At 44.9% G+C, this 22,506-nt stretch overlaps 1 protein-coding gene across 5 annotated transcripts in view; it reads right to left on the minus strand.

The window, feature by feature from the left end:
• The window catches only part of cntrl (centriolin), a 107,160-nt gene that overhangs the window by 16,013 nt on the left and 68,641 nt on the right, over positions 1 to 22,506 (minus strand). For all 5 annotated transcript variants that reach the window (XM_070447154.1, XM_070447153.1, XM_070447152.1 and 2 more), the window contains exons 16-29: positions 22,209 to 22,388; positions 21,716 to 21,835; positions 21,349 to 21,493; positions 20,990 to 21,132; positions 15,567 to 15,756; positions 15,078 to 15,397; positions 12,218 to 12,402; positions 11,711 to 11,891; positions 10,867 to 11,265; positions 10,300 to 10,459; positions 9,632 to 9,747; positions 3,318 to 3,637; positions 2,858 to 3,134; positions 914 to 1,136 (exon numbers count right to left, since the gene is read on the minus strand). In XM_070447154.1, coding sequence (XP_070303255.1) covers positions 914 to 1,136; positions 2,858 to 3,134; positions 3,318 to 3,637; positions 9,632 to 9,747; positions 10,300 to 10,459; positions 10,867 to 11,265; positions 11,711 to 11,891; positions 12,218 to 12,402; positions 15,078 to 15,397; positions 15,567 to 15,756; positions 20,990 to 21,132; positions 21,349 to 21,493; positions 21,716 to 21,835; positions 22,209 to 22,388 — 2,959 coding nt within the window. The remainder of the gene's footprint in view (positions 1 to 913; positions 1,137 to 2,857; positions 3,135 to 3,317; positions 3,638 to 9,631; positions 9,748 to 10,299; positions 10,460 to 10,866; positions 11,266 to 11,710; positions 11,892 to 12,217; positions 12,403 to 15,077; positions 15,398 to 15,566; positions 15,757 to 20,989; positions 21,133 to 21,348; positions 21,494 to 21,715; positions 21,836 to 22,208; positions 22,389 to 22,506) is intronic.

A 22,506-nucleotide genomic window follows, 5' to 3' on the forward strand; every position in this document is an offset into this window, starting at 1 on the left:
ATGGTCATTTTAGCCAAACAGTTGTATTTTTGTTTCATCAGACCAGAGGACATTTCTCCAAAAAGTACTAGCTTTGTCCCCATGTGCAGTTGCAAACCGTAGTCTGGCTTTTTTTATGGCGGTTTTGGAGCAGTGGCTTCTTCCTTGCGGAGTGGCCTTTCAGGTTATGTTGATATAGGACTTGTTTAACTGTGGTTATAGATACTTTTGTACCAGTTTCCTTCAGCATCCTCACAAGGTCCTTTGCTGTTGTTCTGGCATTGATTTGCACTTTTTGCACCAAAGTACGCTCATCTCTAGGAGACAGAACGCGTCTCCTTCCTGAGCGGTATGACGGCTGTGTGGTCCCATGGTGTTTATACTTGCGTACTATTGTTTGTACAGATGAACGTGGTACCTTCAGGCGTTTGGAAATTGCTCCCAAGGATGAACCAGACTTGTGGAGGTCTACAATTTTTTTTCTGACATCTTGGCTGATTTCTTTTGATTTTTACATGATGTCAAGCAAAGAGGCACTGAGTTTGATGGTAGGCCTTGAAATAAATCCACAGGTACACCTCTCCAATTGACTCAAGTTATGTCAATTAGCCTATCAGAAGCTTCTAAAGCCATGACATCATTTTCTGGAATTTCACAAGCTGTTTAAAGGCACAGTCAACTTAGTGTATGTAAACTTCTGACCCACTGGAATTGTGATACAGTGAATTATAAGTGAAATAATCTGTCTGTAAACAATTGTTGGAAAAATGACTGTGTCATGCACAAAGTAGATGTCCTAACCGACTTTCCAAAACTATAGTTTGTTAACAAGAAACGTGTGGTGTGGTTGAAAAATGTGTTTTAATGACTCCAACCTAAGTGTATGTAAACTTCTGACTTCAACTGTAAGTAGTACAAGTTATTTTTCGCTTACCAAGCAGAGGCACGTGCTCTTGCAGGACGGCACACTGCTTGTGGTCCCTGGTCACTACTCGCCGGTTCCTGTCCTCCATGTCGGCCACTGCAGTGTTGACCTGCTCCAGTCTGAGTGTGTGCTGGGCCAGAGAGCTCTCCTCAACCTGGCTCTGGGCCTGCAGTTCCTGGAGCCTCTGCCTCTCCTCACGCTCTTTGGCCTCACATTGCAGCTCCCGCGCACACTACACACACACACAGAAATGACTGCTTCCTCCATTGCACTTAAGCAGCAGTTTTAGGTTTGAAACGTTGTGAACCAATACAGCTATGGAGCCATTGAGTATACAGTTGTGGCAAAAAGTTTTGAGAATTACAAATATTAATTTCCACAAAGTTAGCTGCTTCAGTGTCTTTAGATATTTTTGTCAGATGTTACTATGGAATACTGAAGTATAATTACAAGCATTTCACAAGTGTCAAAGGCTTTTATTGACAATTACATGAAGTTGATAAAAAGAGTAAATATTTGCAGTGTTGACCCTTCTTTTTCTAGACCTCTGCAATCTGCCCTGGCATGCTGTCAATTAACTTCTGGGCCACATCCTGACTGATGGCAGCCCATTCTTGAATAATCAATGCTTGGAGTTTGTCAGAATTTGTAGGTTTTTGTTTGTCCACCTGTCTCTTGAGGATTGACCACAAGTTCTCAATGGGATTAAGGTCTGGGGAGTTTCCTGGCCATGGACCCAAAATATCGATGTTTTGTTCCCCGAGCCACTTAGTTATCACTTTTGCCTTATGGCAAGGTGCTCCATCATGCTGGAAAAGGAATTGTTTGTCACCAAACTGCTCCTGGATGGTTGGGAGAAGTTGCTCTCGGAGGATGTGTTGTTACCATTCTTTATTCATGGCTGTGTTCTTAGGSKAAATTGTGAGTGAGCCCACTCCCTTGGCTGAGAAGCAACCCCACACATGAATGGTCTCAGGATGCTTTACTGTTGGCACTACACAGGACTGATGATAGCGCTCACCTTGTCTTCTCCGGACAAGCTTTTTTCCGGAAGCCCCAAACAATCGGAAAGGGGATTCATCAGAGAAAATGACGTCCTCAGCAGTCCAATCCCTGTACCCTTTGCAGAATATCAGTCTGTCCCTGATGTTTTTCCTGGAGAGAAGTGGCTTCTTTGCTGCTCTTCTTGACACCTGGCCATCCTCCAAAAGTCTTCGCCTCACTGTTCGTGCAGATGTACTCACACCTGCCTGCTGCCATTCCTGAGCAAGCTCTGTATTGGTGATGCCCCGATCCCGCAGCTGAATTAACTTTAGGAGACGGTCCTGGCGCTTGCTGGACTTTCTTGGTCGCCCTGAAGCCTTCTTCACAACAATTGAACCGCTCTCCTTGAAGTTCTTGATGATCCGATAAATGGTTGATTTAGGTGCAATCTTACTGGCAGCAATATCCTTGCCTGTGAAGCCCTTTTTGTGCAAACCAATGATGACGGCACGTGTTTCCTTACAGGTAACCATGGTTGACAGAGGAAGAACAATGATTCCAAGCACCACCCTCCTTTTGAAGCTTCCAGTCTGTTATTCAAACTCAATCAGCATGACAGAGTGATCTCCAGCCTTGTCAACACTCACACCTGTGTTAACGAGAGAATCACTGACATGATGTCAGCTGGTCCTTTTGTGGCAGGGCTGAAATGCAGTGGAAATATTTTTGGGGGATTCGGTTCATTTGCATGGCAAAGAGAGACTTTGCAATTAATTGCAATTCATCTGATCACTCTTCATAACATTCTGGAGTATATGCAAATTGTATAGGCCTATTTCACTATGGCTGCGCCTAAAAAAGTGCAGTTTTTGACCAAAGTAATGCACTATACAGGGAAAAGGGTGCTATTTCAGACTACGACTTATTGGCAACAGTGTATGGTGTCTAAATCTTGCCCTGTCATGTTACTTGTAGTTGAGTCTGCCTCTCAGCCAGGTCAGTGTGCAGCTCCATCAGCCTGTGCTCCAGCTGCTCAGCTCTCCGTTCATCCTCCTCCAGCTGCTTCCTCGCCTCCTGCTCCTCCCGCACGACACTGTCCCGGACCATGACCAACACTCGCACCTCCTCCTCCAGCATCTCTAATTGTCGTTTTTGCTCTTCCACCTGCTCCTTCCGACCACTGAAGATCTCAGACTCCCGGTATAGCTGTTGCTGAGTGGCTGCCGTGTCTCGTTCCATCTTCTGCCTGAAGGATAAGATGAGATAAGATAAAATAATGACTTTATTATCCCCGTGGAGAGATTTTGCTTCCGGCTCGTGTGCATACATTAAAACATATCATCAAGCATAGACAAAGGACATATCTTCTAGAAAATTAAAGACAATAAATACAATAATAGAAAAAGTGCAGTTTGTGAGTGATTCATACCTGTGTGTGTGAGCCTGTCTCTGCTCCTGTCTCAGCTGGCCCAGCTCTGCATGCAGCCTGTTCAGCTCAGCCTCAGCCCCCCGCGCCCCGTCCTCCGCCGCCTCCAAGCACCGGTCGGCGTGTGTCCGTCTGGCCTCCAGGTTCCGGCATTGCTCCTCCAGCCTGTTCCTCTCCCTGGCGGCCTCCTCCGCCTGCTCCCGGACTCCCTGCGCCTCCTCTTTTAGCTCCATCCGGTCCTGCTCCGCCAGCCTCCTCTGGAGCTCGCCCTCAGACTTCTGGCGTGATGCCTCCTGCTGCAGCGCCTGCAGCTCCACGCGCACCTGGGGGAACACACAGAGAGACATAAAATACACAAAAAAAAAAAAAAAAAAAAAAAGTGTAAACACCCACTTGTCTGTGTACACATTAAATGGCACTATTTCGGACAAGAGCCCTATGAGCCCTGGTCAAACGTAGCGCACTAAATACGGATAATAATATAACATTTTGGTAATCTCAGTCCATGTGAATCAACAAATCACAGCACATACAGTGTATTCGGAAAGTATTCAGACCCGTTGACCTTTTCCACATTTTGTTACAGCCGTATTCTAAAATGTATCAAATAGTTTGTTCCCCCTCATCAATACCCCATGATGACAAAGCAAAAACAGGTTTTTAGAAATGTTTGCAAATTCATAAAAAATTAAAAACGGAAATATCACATTTACAAAAGTATTCAGACCCTTCACCCAGTACATTGTTGAAGCACCTATGGCAGTGATTATAATCTCGAGTCTTCTTGGGTATGACGCTACAAGCTTGGCACACCTGTATTTGGGGAGTTTTTCCCATTCTTCTCTGCAGATACTCTCAAGCTCTATCACGTTTGACAGGGAGCGTCGCTGCACAGCTATTTTCAGGTCTCTCCAGAGATGTTCGATCGGGTTTGAGGACATTGAGACTTATCCCAAAGCCACTCCTGCGTTGTCTTGGCTGTGTGCTCAGGGTCATTGTCCTATTGGAAGGTGAATCTTCACCCCATTCTGAGGTCCTGAGCGCTCTGGAGCAGGTTTTCATCAATGATCTCTCTGTACTTTCCTCCTTTCATCTTCCCTCGATCCTGACTAGTCACCCAGTCCCGTCCGCTGAAAAACATACCCACAGCATGATGCTGCTACCACCATGCTTCACCGTAGGGATGGTGCCCGGTTTCCTCCATACACGACGCTTGACATTTAGGCCGAAGAGTTCATTCTTGGTTTCATCAGACCAGAGAATCATGTTTCCTATAGTCTAGTCCTTTAGGTGCTTTTTGGCAAACTCCAAGCGGGCTGTCGTGTGCCTTTTACTGATGAGTGGCTTCTGTCTGGCCACTACCATAAAGGCCTGATTGGTTGAGTGCTGCAGAGATGGTTGTCCTTCTGGAAGGTACTCAAATCAAATCAAATGTTATTTTGTCACATGCTCCGAATACAACAGGTAGCCCTGTTATTTACGAAATAAACAAAAGTAAAAAATAATAACAGCAGCGTAAAAAAAAAAAAGACTGGGGGGGTCAATACAAATAGTCCGGGTAACCATTTGATTAGCTGTTCAACAGTCTTATGGCTTGGGGGTAGAAGATGTTAAGATGCATTTTGGACCTACACTACCGTTCAACAGTTTGGGGTCACTCAGAAATGTCCTTGTTTTTGAAAGAAAAGCACATTTTTTGTCCATTAAAATAACATCAAATTGATCCAAAATACAGTGTAGACATTGTTAATGTTGTAAATGAGCTGGCCATAGCCTGGTTCCTCTCTAGGTTTCTTCCTAGGTTCTGGCCTTTCTAGGAAGTTTTTCCTAGCCACCGTGCTTCTACACCTGCATTGCTTGCTGTTTGGGGTTTTAGGCTGGGTTTCTGTACAGCACTTTGAGATATCAGCTGATGTAAGAAGGGCTTTATAAATGAATTTGATACAGCTGATCTTAAATGGAATATATACATAGAAAATGGCCAGAAACAAAGAACTTTCTTCTGGAACTCATCAGTCTATTCTTGTTCTGAGAAATGAAGGCTATTCCGTGTGAGAAATTGCCAAGAAACTAAAGATCTCCTACAACGCTGTGTACTACTCCCTTCACAGAACAGCGCAAACTGGCTCTAAACAGAATAGAAAGAGGAGTGGGAGGCCCCGGTGCATAACTGAGCAAGAAGACATAAGTACATAAGAGTGTCTAGTTTGAGAAACGGATGCCTCACAAGTCCTCAACTGGCAGCTTCATTAAATAGTACCCGCAAAACACCAGTCTCAACGTCAACAGTGAAGAGGCGACTCCAGGATGCTGGCCTTCTAGGCAGAGTTGCAAAGAAAAAGCCATATCTCAGACTGGCCAATAAAAATAAAAGATTAAGATGGGCAAAAGAACACAGACACTGGACAGAGGAAGATTGGAAAAAAGTGTTATTGACAGAGGAATTTAAGTTTGAGGTGTTTGGATCACAAAGAAGAACATTCGTGAGATGCAGAAAAATGAAAAGATGCTGGAGCAGTGCTTGACGCCATCTGTCAAGCATGGTGGAGGCAATGTGATGGTCTGGGGTTGCTTTGGAGGTGGTAAAGTGGGAGATTTGTACAGGGTAAAAGGGATCTTGAAGAAGGAAGGCCATCACTCCATTTTGCAACGCCATCCTCCTACAACAGGACAATGACCCAAAGCAGCTCCAAACTATGCAATAACTATTTAGGGAAGAAGCAGTCAGCTGGTATTCTGTCTATAATGGAGTGGCCAGCACAGTCACTGGATCTCAACCCTATTGAGCTGTTGTGGGAGCAGCTTGACCGTAAGAAGTGCCCATCAAGCCAATCCAACTTGTGAGAGATGCTTCAGGAAGCATGGGGTGAAATCTCTTCAGATCACCTCAACAAATTGACAACTGGAATGCCAAAAGGTCTGCAAGGCTGTAATTGCTGCAAATGGAGGATTCTTTGACAAAAGCAAAGTTTGAAGGACACAGTTATTATTTCCCCAAAATGTTTTAATCATTATATATAACCATGTCAGCATATTGACTATATTTCCTATTCTTTTGCAACTCATTTCATGTATGTTTTCATGTAAAATAAGGACATTTCTAAGTGATCCCAAACTTTTCAACGGTAGTGTACATTTGGTGCTGCGGTACTGCTTGCCGTGCGGTATAAGAGAGAACAGTCTATGACTAGGATGGCTGGAGTCTTTGCCAATTTTTATGGCCTTCCTCTGTCACCGCCTGGAATAGAGGTCCTGGATGGCAGGAAGCTTGGCCCTGGTGATGTACTGGACCATACACACTACCCTCTAGCGCCTTGCGGTCGGAGACCGAGCTGTTGCCATACCAGGCGGTGATGCAACCAGTCAGGAAGCTCTCGATGGTGCAGCTGTAGAACGTTTTGAGGATCTGAAGACCCATGCCAAATCTTTTCAGTCTCCTGAGGGGGAAAAGGTGTTGTCGTGTCCTCTTCACGACCGTCTTGGTGTGTTTGGACAATGATAAATTGTTGGTGATGTGTACACCAAGGAACTTGAAGCTCTCAACCTGCTCCACTACAGCTTCGTCGATGACAATGAGGGTGGGCTCGTCCCTCCTTTTCCTGTAGTCCACGATCATCTTGTTTGTCTTGATCACGTTGACGGAGAGGTTGTTGTCCTGGCACCACACTGCCAGGTCTCTGACCTCCTCCTTATAGTCTCATCGTTGTCGGTGATCAGGCCTACCACAGTGCTGTTGTCAGCAAATTAATGATGGTGTTGGAGTCGTGCTTGGCCACGCAGTCATGGGTGAACAGGGAGTACTGGTGGGGACTGAGCATGCACCCCTGAAGGACCCCCCGTGTTGAGGGAGGTGTTTAATCCCAGGGTCCTTAGCTTAGTGATGAGCTTTGAGGAAAATATGGAGTTGAACGCTGAGCTGTTGTCAATGAACAGCAAGCATTCTCACGTAGGTGTTCCTTTTGTCCAGGTGGGAAAGGGCAGTTTCATCTGTGGATATGTTGGGTTGGTATGCAAATTGGAGTGGGTCTAGGGTTTCTGGGATGATGGTGTTGATGTGAGCCATGACCAGCTTTTCTAAGCACTTCATGGATGCAGACGTGAGTGCTACGGGTCGGTAGTCATTTAGGCAGGTTACCTTGGTGTTCTTGGGCACATGGACTATGGTGGTCTGCTTGAAACATGTAGGTATTACAGACTCAATCTGTAATCCGTCTGGTCCTGCGGCCTTGTGAATGTTGACCTGTTTAAAGGTCTTACTCACATCGGCTATGGCGAGCGTGGTCACACAGTCGTCCGGAACAGCTGGTGCTCTCATGCATGTTTCAGTGTTGCTTGCCTTGAAGCGCGCATAGAAGTTGTTTAGCTCGTCTGGAAGGCTGGTGTCACTGGTCATCTCGCGGCTGGGCTTCCCTTTGTAGTCCGTAATAGTTTGCAAGCCCTGCCATATCCGACAAGCATCAGAGCCGGTGTAGTAGGACTCAATCTTAGTCCTGTATTTACCCTTTGTATGTTTGATGGTTCGTCTGAGGGCATAGCGGGATTTCTTTTAAGTGTCTGGGTTAGAGTCCCGCTCCTTGAAAGCAGCAGCTCTACCCTTTAGCTCACTCTGGATGTTGTCTGTGAACCATGGCGTGTACGTACGGTCACTGTGGGGACAACATCATTGATGCACTTATTGATGAAGCCGGTGACTGATGTGGTATAGTCCTCAATGCCATTGGAGGAATCTCGGAACATATTCCAGTCTGTGCTAGCAAACAGTCCTGTAGCTTAGCATCTGCGTCATCTGACCACTTCCGTATTGAATGAGTCACTGGTACTTCCTGCTTTAGTTTTTGCTTGTAAGCAGGAGGAAAGAATTATGGTCAGATTTGCCAAATGGAGGGCGAGAGAGAGCTATCTATGCCTCTCTGTGTGTGGAGTAAAGGTGGTCTAGAGTTTTTTTTCCCACTGGTTGCACATGTAACATGCTGGTAGAAATGCATTAAAGTCCCCCGCCACTAGGAGCACCGCCCCTGATTTTTTTGTTTGTTTCTTGCATTTTCTTGTTTGCTTATGTCTTTATACAGCTCATTGAGTGCGGTCTTAGTGCCAGCATAGATTTTTGGTGGTAAATAGACAGCTACGGATTACCTACTCATCGAAGAATTCTAACAAAGGCACCCGGACCTGCGTCCCCTGTATCGGCGTCTTCTCTTCATGCGAATGACGGGGATTTGGCTATGGTCTGGTATCTGGAGTAAATCCTTTGCGTCCGACTCGTTAAAGTAAAAAAGTCTTTGTCCAGTTCGAGGTGAGTAATCACTGTTCTGATAGCCAGAAGCTCTTTTCAGTCATAAGAAACGGTGGCCGAAACATTATGTACAAAATAAGTAAAAAAACGCAAAAAAACACAAAATAGCACAATTGGTTAGGAGCCCATAAAACGGCAAACATCTCCTCCTGCGCCATTATATATCTCCCATCTCCACAGAGGAACTCTGGAGCTCTGTCAGAGTGACCAATGGGTTCTTGGTCACCTCCCTGACCAAGGCCCTTCTCCCCCGATTGCTCAGTTTGGCCGGGCGGCCAGCTCTAGAAAGGGTCTTGGTGGTTCTAAATTTCTTCCATTTAAGAATGATGGAGGCCACTGTGTTCTTGGGGACCTTCAATGCTGAAGAAATCTTTTGGTACCCTTCCCCAGATCTGTGTCTCGACACAATCCTGTCTTGGACCTCATGGCTTGGTTTTTACTCTGACATGCACTCTCAACTGTGGGACAGGTATGTGCCTTTCCAAATCATGTCCAATCAATTAAATTTACCACAGGTGGACTCCAATCAAGTTGTAGAAACATCTCAAGGATGATCAATGGAAACAGGATGTACCTGAGCTAAATTTCGAGTCTCATAGCAAAGGGTTCAAGTCTCATAGAAAAACTTATGTACATAAGGTAATTCAGTTTTTTTGTCATTATGGGGTATTGTGTGTAGATCGATGAGTGAAAAAAGTATTTATCCATTTTAGAATAAAGCTGTAACGTACCAACATGTGGAAAAAGGGAAGGGGTCTGAATACTTTCCGATTGCACTGTATTGATGGGTGCACTTCCTGCTTTTACTTCCTGCTTTGCTCCTTTGGGTACACTCACAATGGCTGCCAGTCCACCCATTATACCATAATTGACTTGAATGAGGATGCCCATTCTATTTCTATGGCAGCACATGCAGTCAAGAGTGGAGGAAAATGTGCACCAAATCATTTTTACTATTCAAACTGTCACAGCCCTCAATAAGGTGCCATTTGAGATCCAGTCAGCGTTACGAGTGACCTCTGACCTGCTGCAGGCTCTCCTGACTCCTCTCCAGCTGGTCCAGGCGCTGGTCATGCTGCAGCTTCACCGCCTGCAGCTCCTGGCCCGTCATCTGCAACATCTCCAGAACGTGCTTCAGCTCTGCACATACACATATGCACACAGCCAGGCACACACACACACATGTGCAAGCACAAACACACACAATGACACACAGTCATCAAACTGCACAACTCTATAAGGTTACTACTATGTAGTAATACATAAGCATTGAAGTGCAGAGTAACCTCATGGTTCATGGTCTTATGCCATGTCCACACTTTCTGATTCTTGGGCTGCACTCGCTTTCCCGCTGTAACCACACGTGGCAGATTTGCACTAATAATAATATTGACATACTTTTACTCTTCTATACTGTTCATATAGTTATTGGGATGTCTGTACCTTGCTATCATTAGGCTTTTGGGCGTAGCCTGAGTGCCAGTTTGTTTGTGCCATCAAGCCAACTCCTTGTCACTTATTGCCATGCAAACATGTTTGGCTTGACAATGAGCAATGGAGTTAGCAAGAGCACAAACAGATCTTGGACCAGGCTATTTAGGGTCTGGGCCTTGAGCAAAACCCTCTGACCGTGTCAATCTAGGTGAAAACTAGGTGAGTTAGCTGTGTGTGACTCGTGCTAGGGCTGGTTACCTGCTTTGTGCTTGTTGATCTGTAAGTGGACACTTTGTAGGATCTCCTCTTCCTGACCTCCCTGCTGTTTGAGTGCAGCCACGCTGGCCCTCCTCTCAGTCAGCTGGGCCTCCAGCTCACCCTTCTGGACATAGAGCGCCTCTACATCCCCACGCAGCACCTACATACACACACACACAGTTACATACAAAGTAATTTGAACTACTAATTGGTCATTGGCACATTATTGATACAAACAGGTCTGTGACTATCGAACCGGCTATGAATATCGGTGTGCATTTAAATGAGGCTAACGTGGTTACCGGCAAGTGCCCCTAGTGACCCTCCCTGAAATGCCAGTTGAAGGAGTGCTGCATGTTAAGCTGAACCCAAGAAAGGCATTTGATTAGTTTGATGTGTTGCGAGGTGTCACTTATTTACACCGGTTCTCCACCCCATTTTAGCTCATTTTGGCCATAGACTTCACCAGGCTTCCCGATTCTCATTGAGGCTAAGTGTGTTGTGACCCCTTTAAATAAAATTTGACTTGACATTGTGACAGAAAAATTAAGAATGTCATTGCAATACCTGAATGTTGAGTTGCTCTAGCTCGCTCCTGCGTTGGGCGAGGGTGCTCTCAGACTGTTTGCAGGTTTCCAGCAGTGCGACCTCCTTGCTCTGGGTCTCCTGAAGCTGGCTCCGGAGGGCCTCCAGTCGCTCACTGGCTCGTTTCACCTTCTTGTTGACCTCTTGGAACACCAGGTCGCGGGCAGCCACCACCTCCTCCACCCTCTGTAGAGTGTCTCCCTGCTCTTCCTTGCGTCTCCTCAGCTCCTGGAGATCCTCCTGCAGATCCCTGAGATGCTGTTTGGCCTCCACCAGCAAAGAGGCGCTGTCCCGAGTGCGGAGTTCCAGCTCCTCCAGCTCCTGCTCTGTGTCGGCGAGCCGCTTCCGGGCCTCAGTTTGCTGCTGGAGAGTCGCTTTGGTCTACACAGGGTCACATGAAACAGTCTGTTACAACACTACTGGCTAATGATACAAGAGATGGTACTACAGACAAATATCACCATTCACCAGCAACAAAGTCTTCAAATGTAAGACGGTCAGTAATTCAACTATAATATTTTAAACCAGAAGGGCAGACTATCAAGCTGCTGATAACCAACTACTGCACCCCCCTCCCCCTTAAATGAAGGGGGCTATTTATGGCCACCCGTAAATGTACCCCCCTCGCTACATTCTGCCACCCAAGAGGTAATAAGAATATGGCAGTGTATATTCGACTGGCAGAAAATGAATGGTGGTGGACGGCGGTATGCTAACATTAAGTTATTTATTTCGACCCCTATGCCTAAGCGTACGTTTTCTTCTTCCGGTCGAATATACACTTCCTAATAACATTATATATGTGATATATGTCAATATATGTGACCTTGGTCCTTGTGTCCTTCAAGCTGCTCTGAGCCTCCAGCAGCAGTCGGTCTGCCTCCCTGAGTTCAGCCCTGCGGCGGAGCAGGGTCTTCTCCAAACAGCCTACTTCATCCAGCAGAGCCCCGTGGTGCCGCAGGGACACCTCCACAACCTCTGACCCCCCTCGGCCCTCCAGCATCTCCCTGAGGAGACACACACATACCTGAGCAAGATGTCCCCAAGTTGGTCTTTTAGTCTCCCAAAAAATATGATGTACTGGACTGCAGGGTTGGGGTCAATTCAAATTGAAGTCAGTCAATTCAGGAAGTGAACAAAAATTCTAATCCAATAATTGAAAAAAGTGTATTTCTTTTCAATTACTTCTCAATAAGCTTAAAAGGAGAAGTTATTTATGTAGAAAGTTATTCAAATTTTGGACTTTTTTATTCAAATCACTTCCTGAATTGACTGACTTCAATTCGAATTTACCTTAACCCTGCTGGACTGTGAGAGCTGAGGGTTACCGTACCTGCGGCGGCGAAGTTGGCTTAAGGCTCTCCGGAGCTCTCTGAGCTCCAGTCTGAGCTGTGTGCGCTGATCCTGGTACCTGAGCACATCCCTCTCCACATGGGCCTGCCTCTCCTCCTCCCCTGGGCCCTGGCTGCCACGTGGCTGTTCCTCCACCAGCTGCTCCAGCCTGGCCAGCTCCCTTTCCTGACAGACGGACAGACGAACGAACGGATACACACACACTTTTATGGCTTACATGCTGACCACACCGCCCCCATCGCGTGAGCAAGCGCTGCAAAATAAATGTACACATACATGTTATTCAATCATTGCACCAACACTGCTCGCGAGGGTCTGTAAAGCCAAGCGCTAAAGTAGAACTTGGTTCTATTTTGACGTTTGACACGCTGCAAGTCCCGCCTCTCCCATCTCCTGATTGGTTTTTAGGAGCATATACCCACATGGGTGATTGAAAGATGAACAGAGGTCCACACTTCAGTCCAGTTGGTGGTGGGAATGCACCTTAAAGTTGGTTGCCAACCACCATATAAAGTCCAAAGAAGAAGAAGCCTGAAGGAGGAGAGATTACTAGAAACAAACTCATTTTACCCTTTTATCTGTGGATTGATTGTCGGAGTTGAGGACCTTATGCATTTCAGGTAAAATAACAACTCAATGTTTATATCCCAGGACAAATTAGCTAGCAACAGCAAGCAACCTAGCTAAATCGGTTCCATTTCCTTCCATGTCAAATTATCCTGGTATGGTTACTGGCCCAATGTCCAATGACATAGGTAATAGCTGTTTCGCCTTAGAATTGTGCCCGTTACCCCGCTAAATGTGATACTTTTCCTGTCGCAAATTTAGCCAATTTCTCATCGTAAGGAATCAGTGATATTTAAGCGCCGGTATCTATTAGAAAGTTGTGTAAGACGTGGTCTCCCTTCACATAAAAAAAGTAACCACTATTGATCTAACCGAGGCCATACACCGCTATGTGAAAGTTTCCTGTCCCACTGCTTTCAGGAGTGTTTGCTGCTGCTGTTTTGACAAAGATGCAAATGCTTGCATCGCAGCATCCCCTCGAATGCAGCAGGTGCAGTAGTCTCCATTACCACTCTACACTCATTCTTCCAATGACCAACGGCCCCACATCTAAAACAGGGATCTGTCCCTGTTTCGCAATTTTTTCATTCTTGTTTCTTTGTCTTACCTTGGCCATTAAAACCACTGTTAGTGACTTTCACTGTGGCAGTATTAAAACCCCTTGCATGACTGCGAAGTGAGCTGAATTGTACTCAACTAGTATTTGAAAGCATCCTGCTCTATATCATCCACTACCCCCTCAATTGCCGTTTTGATCACAGCTTTCAAACCTGCCATCAAAGCTGACGTACAAATTCTATCAATGTTCTCACGTACCCAGTCTTTTTGCAGTGGAGTACATCTACTCATTTTGGTTTTATCGGTTATACTCTTCTGTTGATAAAACGGCGACATCAAAACATTTGTATATTGAGCTTGCGATTTCTCATTGATGTCATTGTGCCAGACCACAACAGCAACTAGTCTAAAGAAGGCCAGTTTTATTGCTTCTTTAAGCAGGACAACAGTTTTCAGCTGTGCAGGCATAATTGCAAAAGTGTTTTCTAATGATTAATTAGCCTTTTAAAATGATAAACTTGGATTAATTAACAAAACCTGCCATGTAGATATACCATTAAAAAAATCTGCCGTTTCCAGCTAAAACAGTCATTTACAACATTAACAATGTCTACACTGTATTTCTGATCAATTTGATGTTACTTTAATGGACAAGAAAAATAGCTTTTCTTTCATTAACAAAATAGCAATTTCTAAGTGGTGGTGTATATATAAATATTTATCAAAATAATATATGGGGGATTGGAAATGATGCAGACAATTACATTGATGGAAGCTACAATCTATCCGCAATATTAAAACTGATCCACCCCATGGTAGTATATATATATACTGTATATTTATTTAAGTGATGCGGGCAATAAACTGTTCCTTCTTCCTTAATGTGACCTGACCTCAGCCCCCTTCCTCACTAAACCACATCAGTGATTGCCCATCCTTTACTCAATACATTCCAACCTTAATTGCCTCCACCATATACATTCGTCTTACAGATAACCATTAACTTCTGGTGTAGAAACCAGACTATGGCACTCAATATTTCAATAGGATACCTGATAATTAACAATATTTTAAGTTTCGGAACCCAGATCCCATGAATGCTTTTCGACCTGTCCCCAAATTAATATTTCAGAGTTTCAGAGTGTTTTGATATTTCAACCTGCGTGTCCTGATCGCGTCTGGTGTGGGTGGACAAAATCAACATGCGCGCAATGGCAGACGCGCACGAGCGGTGTGGTCAGCATGTTAGAGCTCCGGAGTCAGTAGAGCACAGTGTTGTGGAGCACTCAGATACAGATACTATTCATTCTGACATGTGGCCAGAGTAAGGAATGGCGTCTCTGGGACGTTCAGCATGTTGTAACCTTCTGAACGCCACCCATGTTGGAGCCAGAGAAAAAAGGCATCTGTAAGTCGAGGGCATCATTTTAGTTAATGCATTTTCAATATCATCTTAATTCACCCTCTAGTGGTCATATCGTAGATTAGCCCAGTGTTTTCCAATCCTGGTCCTGGGGACCCAAAAAGGGTGCAACTGTTAGATTTTGAGTAATTCAAATCATCAAAGGCTTGATGATGAGCTGGTTAGAATGAATCAAGTGTGTTAGTGCTAGGTCTAAAAGCGGAAATCTTTGGGTCCCCACGACCAGGATTGGGAAACACTGGATTAGTCCATTCAAACCATTAGGAATCATCATCTCATCCATGTCACCCACCATCTCCTTGTGCCCTGGCATGTTGCAGTGGAGCACCCCGGTGGGGAGGCTGACTCCGAGCCAGGGCCCAGAGAGGCTGCTGGGGCCATAGACCAGGTGGGCCCCCTGTGGTGGAGACCCGTAGATGACCGTCCCGGGACTGACCGCCAGGCTGGCCGCAGGGGGGGCATAGATCACAGAGCCAGGGGGCAGGGGCGAACCGTCGGGCAGCATGGTGTAGATGGCCGAGCCAGGGGGATGGTTGAATTGATCCCCAGTCCCCATCCCAGAGGAGCTGCAGTCTGCCACATCGCTCTCACCACTACTGTCCCTCGCCTCACCTGAGGGGTCAAGCACACGCAGACACATACACACACATACGGATACACACCGATGCACACATACACCGATGCGTGCACACACACGTTGATGTGTTGACTCTCACGGTTTGCTGTATCGTAGTGTAACTACAGAGGTCTCAGAGGAAAATTGCAATGTGCCTATACATACCTCTTCCTTTGGAAGTGTGTGAGGATGTGTGCACCGGAGGGGAGTAGACCCAGTATCCCCCTTCAGGCTGGGGACCTCTATCCCTGCTGACCCCCCTGCGCCTGCTGCTGTGGTGCCCCCTGTCAGGCGAAGAAGGATACTGCGACCCTAGACCTGAATCCTGAGTGCCCTGAGAACCTAAACTGTGAGCCTGACGGAACAAGGAGAAACAGACAATAAAACTATAGTATATTAGTCCTGTACAATATCAGCCTTAAGCCTAATTTATACCAAATGCAATATAAGAACTACAAATAGCTATGCAAAAACGACGATCCTGCGTAATTGTGTAGGAAAAATACGCAAAGGTGTACAGCCCCGCAATTATAAACTCGACACAATTAAGCAGGATCACCATTTTGCGGTCTTGCGTTGCATATATACAGTATAACTTAGGCTTTAAACATACTACATTTAAAACACAACTCCTCTGGCACCAAATTACCGATCTGCACGAAACTTGATCTGTGGACCAATGTCTCCCAACGCAACAATTTCTAGGCTAGTATCTCAAACATACTGACCGATAAACATTCATGTGGGCGTGGTCTAGCACATAAATTCATACAGATCAGACACCGATATTTGAATTGTACCAAAACTTGGTGTACATATTCCAAACACTGTCAACACTCAACATATGCAAGCCCATTCAGATCTACCACACGGTGGCGCTATAACAGGCACATGTTTATATCTCTTGAGTTTGGCTGCATGGTGGCACTGTTAGACAGGAAAAAGCGTTAATGCAAGCTCATGTTGTTTTATCGTGAGGGGGGTGCTAAGCTGACATGGAATTGTTTTAAGATTGTCATAGTATGGATAATTTAACTATTTGGTTGTGAATATTAGGACCCCTTTAGGTATAAAAATACATACTTTTTGGGGGGATAAAATATTGATTTTGGCCTTTAAAAAGAAACAAGGTTTTGAAGTGTCTGTCCTAAATCTAGGAGATAATAAGAAAAAAACTCAGGAAGAAAAACTTCAAATTAGTGGATTCGGCTATTTCAGCCACACCCGTCGCTGACAGGTGTATAAAATCGAGCACACAGCCATGCAATCTCCATAGACAAACATTGTCAGTAGAATGGCCTTACTGAAGAACTCAGTGACTTAACATGGCACCGTCATAGGATGCCACCTTTCCAAGAAGTCAGTTGGTCAAATTTCTGCCCTGCTAGAGCTGCCCTGGTCAACTGTAAGTGCTGTTATTGTAAAGTGGAAACGTCTAGGAGCAGCAACGACTCAGACGCGAAGTGGTAGGCCACACAAGCTCACAGAACAGGGTCGACGAAAACTGAAGTGCGTAAAAATTGTCTGTCCTCGGTTCCAACGCTCACTACCGAATTCCAAACTGCCCCTGGAAGCAACGTCAGAACAAGAACTGTTCGTCGGGAGCTTCATGAAATGGGTTTCCATGGCCGAGCAGCCGCACACAAGCCTAAAATCACCATGCGCAATGCCAAGCGTCGGCTGGAGTGTTGTAAAGCTCGCCGCCATTGGACTTTGAAGCAGTGGAAAAGCGTTCTCTGGAGTGATGAATCACGCTTCAGATCTGGCAGTCCGACGGACAAATGTGGGTTTGGCAGATGAAAGGAGAACGCTACCTGCCTAAATGCATAGTGCAACTGTAAAGTTTGGTGGGGGAGGAATAATGGTCTGTAGCTGTTTTTCATGGGTCAGGCTAGGCCCCTTGACGCTGCAGCATAAAATGACATTCTAGACTATGCTGTGCTTCCAACTTAGTGGAAACAGTTTGGGGAAGGTCTGTTTAAGCATGACATTGCCCCGGTCATGACTCTCCTATGAAGATCTGAAGAATCAGGTTACAATGGGTCCGCTCTACAGCGCCCTCTCCCTCCCGCAGAGGGAGAGAGGGGTGAAGTTGGCCGTTTTATGACGCTCGTAAATACCAGCAGGAACTCTCTCACTCCCATACAATGAAAGGGAAGTTAAAAATCCCTTCGTTACAACAGAGAGAGATTTTGTAGTACTGTGACATCCAAGATTGGATAACGAAACAATATTTCTGTAATCCAAACAGCTGGAAGGATCCGTGGGTACTTAAAGAACAATTATGTCAGATCAGTTGTTGTTTTAGGATCTCATTAAGGATGGTATAACATAACTGTATCTCTGAATGTGTATATTTCCCAGTTGTCAGGTTTACATCCAAATGTTGTGGAACTTCTAGGATTAAATATGAAACTCTTTGTGAGAAGACGAAATGTGATCTTGGCCTTCTAAATAAATAAAACGTTTTTCATGTAAAGTTTATCCAGTCAGTAACCACGCCTATGTCAGCACAGACATTATGCCAAACGTAATGGAACACCCTTTATCTCCAAGTGTTTAGAAGGACTCGCTGAAGAATTAACATATTAGACCAAAACACGCCGGGTTGCTGCCATTCAGTCTGCAGCTGTTTAAGCACTCTTAGGTCTAGTAAACTCGACCGAGAACCACCGGGTGGTACTCTGAAAGAACCATTCTAAAGCACATTCCCCTATCAAACGACCAGTGGTACGTCTAACGTATCCACTATAACAGAGCCCGCTGAGCAATCTACAACTACGAAAGACTTTGATCTCTGGTGGACAAACCAGAGACTTTCTGTCGAATTACTCCCCAGACGGACCGGCGATTTCAACAGAGAGACAAGACTTACACACGTAAATATGTACATTGCAATTATTTTCGAATGAGCAGCCGTTCATGTGCAAAGTATTCACATTTCCATGAGCATAGTTATCAGCTGTATGTACAACAGTGAAGTCCTTAGTCTCTCTTCTCCCGCTCTTTCTTGCATGCCCGTCCCTTCTCATTTTTGTAACAAGCCATCATATCGGGTTAGTCCACTAGGGACTTTTCATTGCCTTGTGTAGTAATCAACCCGTAAACTATCCTGTTTGTGTGTTTATGTAATTCTGTGTGATTATTTAGTTAGAAAATAAATAACACAATTTGTATATCGCTGATTCATCATTTATGCTAGGGTTTATGCTAGGGTTCATGCAGATTTGAAGTTGATGTTCGGAATTAGACTGAAGGTAAATAAGAATTAATGAATTGACTGATGTAAGAGATCTTTATCTTTAAGAGATAATTCGGAAAACAGTAACTCGTTATATAAACTTGTTCCGTGGTGCCCCAGATTACTACTTAATGAATTGTTAAATGGTTAATTTAATCGCGTAATAATTAAACGTAGTTCATTGATTTTATAAAATAATATTCAAACACATTAATGACAGCAAAGACACGACACCCCCGTGTACAATGCGAAGTCCATACAAAAATGGTTTGTCGAGATAGGTGTGGAAGAACTTGACTGGCCTGCACAGAGCCCTGACGTCAACACCATTGAACACCTTTGGGATGAATTGGAACCCTGAATGCGAGCCAGGCTTAATCGCCCAACATCAGTGCCCGACCTCACTAATGGTCTTGTGGCTGAATGTAAGCAAGTCCACATACTTTTGGTCATGTTGTGTACTTAACCCCTTATTTTGGGTAGTCACAAAACTACATTCATACTTCCATTAGTTTAAAAAAAAATGCTACTGGTTACCTTCAGACGTGTCCCGGGACACTTGTCAGGGTCGAATGGGCAAAACAGAGAACACCTTAAGTTTGTAGTCCAAACAATTTGGATGCTACAGACGTTTACACGAGAAGACCGATTTTTAGGATGTCTCATGGTCTGACAAACACCGCTCTAGCTCTGCCACCTTTCACCAGACGCGGAAGTGCGACGTCGGCCGATGCGGTGGACTGAGAACCATCCAATGCATCCATCTCTCTTTCTTAAACTGACAGATTTTGATGGGGATTCTTTTATTATGTTACTTAGATTGACACACCGGTGCATCAATCGACTCTAGGGGGTTAAAGACGTGCATCCATAGATGCTATATACCAAATGTTGTACCAATCTGTCCAGCAGTTCAGGTGAAGATGTTTAAAGTAGTCAATATCATAAACCAATGTCCAAAATACATCAATAGCATATTGCATGATCTGGTTGATTTTGAGTTCTATTACTTGCCTAGTGTGGTAAGGAGTACAGAAGTAGCTCATCCTAAGGTAATGTGTCCAAATAGTCCTGATGGCGGCACAGTGGGCACACAGCTTGAACCTCGGCATTGCAGCTTTCATCTTAATGGTGACACCCTGTGTCACCCTGCATCCCACTGCTGGCATGCCTCTGAAGCTAAGCAGGGTTAGTCCTGGTCGGTCCCTGGATGGGAGACCAGATACTGCTGGAAGTAGTGTTGGAGGGCCAGTAGGAGGCACTCTTTCCTCTGGTCCCCCCAAAAAATATCCCAATGTCCCAGGGCAGTGATTCGGGACATTTCCCTGTGTAGGGTGCAGCCTTTCGGATGGGATGTTAAACGGGTGTCCTGACTCTCTGTTGTCACTAAAGATCCCATGGCACTTATCGTAAGAGTACGGGTGTTAACCATGGTATCCTTGCTAAATTCCAAATCTGTCCCTCAAACTCAGTCAACTCATACGGTCATAACCATGCAATAACAGCTGTCATAACCTGTCATAACACAGTTGACATATATTGCATTATTTTATGGCTGGTTGTTCAAAACCCACTACACAAGGCAGAGCATTTCATTAATATTTTTTTTAAATAGACCATATTAAATTATCATTGTAATTGCACTCACATTGATGTCAGACACACATCTACCCCAGTGCTCTGTTGCTGATGACTGGGATGAATGCAGGAGCATATTTCAGGAGCAGGACAAGACACACTGTTTTTGACTGATGACTGATATAAGGGCATGTTGGTGATGGATCATATAAGCCAGATAGGCCTAATTGGTCATAAAGTGTATTTTCTTAGTCCAAGTAAAGTGACACAGGATGGTCTTAATGCTTGTGTATTTTCTACAAGTTACTTAAAATATGAGGAAAACAAACATGGCTGTAAATAATTCATTACAGCAACAACAAAGGATTTTTAAAAAAAACTTTCAAACGAAAGGAAACTTCTTGGCACTCTTATGTAGGTGTCATAACCTTCCATAAAATAACGCAATATCTGTCACAACAGGTGTAAATATATGGGTCATGACAGTGTTATGACAATGATCGTGTCAACGTGTTATTACACTGGGTGTACATTTTTTTTGTTATTTTGATGTGTCGGTGGTATAACATCACTATATCTTTTGTCGAATCAGGATTTTGTGGAGGTGGTTTCCTTCCCCAGAAGGAAACCGAATAAGTTAGCTTGATTTGGTTCTTCTGAGTTTGCAGCCAAGTAGCAGTCATATCCACACTCCGACAATCCCATAAAGCATTACCATCAACTACTGAAACAGTCACAGGGAGGTTGGTAGGTGGTGGTGGTTCCTTACATTTGTGGATGATGGGACATAGTACCAGTGACCCCTGGTCCTGTGAGGGTCTCTGAGGCTGGATAAGACCTGGTTCTGCTGGACCAGGTTTTCCCTGAGAGCACACACCTCCCCCATAAGCTCCTCCAGGTTCCCGCTGTTCTCTGTGGAGTCAAAATCACATTGGGGATGTCAACAAAACAACAATAAAGTGGATTATAGTGCAAAAAAAGTATATATTGTTTTTTAAATATTGATGTAGGCATCGAAGCTTCAGAAAGACATACAGGGCTAGGCCTAATAGGTGAATTGGGGTGTTTTTACAGTGTTAAGACTAACTCAACCAAAAAGGGCTAAAACAAACTGTTCAGCCGACTAACTCTCTCTAGCCAGGGCGAGCTGCTCCCGCAGTTGCTTAGTCTGCGCCTCTTGTCTGGTCAAGGCCCATTTCAGTCGATCCAGCTCCTGCTGTTGAATCCTGATGTCTGAAATACCCCCCAGGCTATTTTGGTCCATCAAATGCATCTAATGGAAAGAGCACAAATATTGTTAAATAAGAGTACATCTCTACTCATGTACAACACGGAGTGTGTTCCAAATGGCACCCTATTCTCGACATAGTGCACTACTTTTGACTAAAGCGCTATGTGCCCTGGTCAAAAGTAGTATACTATATAGGGAATATGCTGCCATTTGGGATGCAGACATTGTTTCTGTAGGAGTTGTAGTCTTAGCTTTTTTTAATACCCTGTACTTCAGTAGCTTTTTCAGTAGCTTTTGCAGCAGCTGGATCTCAGCCTCGGCTTTGGTCAGGTTCTGAGTGATCTCAGCTGCTAGAACCCTAGACCCCTCCAGCTCCTCCGCATCCTGCATTAACACAACACGTCACAAATAGATTGACTCAATCTTAATGAGTCTTTCCTCAATTCCTCTCATTTTAACTCCTGGCCTCCTTCTCAACCGTATTGAATAAGGTCCGAGAGGAGAATTTTGAGATGGAGGAAAGAAGAGAAAAAAAGGGAGAAATTGAGGACAGATTCTTTGAAAAATAGCTATTCTCTTTAGTCTAACACAGTCTCTCTACACACAGACAGCACCGCAAAAGTATAGGACGACGAAAAGGAGAGAGAGATTTATTTAGTCCCATAGGGCTCTGGTCAAAAGTAGTGCACTATGTAGGGAACAGAGTACCATTTGGGACACAGCCTATAGGTGTTTAAGTTTATGAAGAGACACCCACCTCAGCCCTCTCCTGGTTGATTTGCTCCACTGTGGTGTGTAAGGAGCAGAGCTGCTCTTTGGCGGCTCTCAACTGCTGGGCGGAYATCTTGTCTGCCGTTGTGAAGGAGCTTCTTAGCTCCAGCAGCTCCAAGTCCAGAGACTTCAGCTGCTGCTGGGTGTGGCACTCGCCCACTTCCATCTGGGGGAGACAAGAACCTACAGTCAGTGAGTGAGTAGGTCAGTCAATTTATCCGTCCGTCTATCTGTCCATCTATATCCATTCATTCAGCAATCCTGTCAACTTAACTCATTTACAA

This window comes from Salvelinus sp. IW2-2015, linkage group LG15 (genome assembly GCF_002910315.2).
Source record: "Salvelinus sp. IW2-2015 linkage group LG15, ASM291031v2, whole genome shotgun sequence".
Lineage (NCBI taxonomy): Eukaryota > Metazoa > Chordata > Actinopteri > Salmoniformes > Salmonidae > Salvelinus > Salvelinus sp. IW2-2015.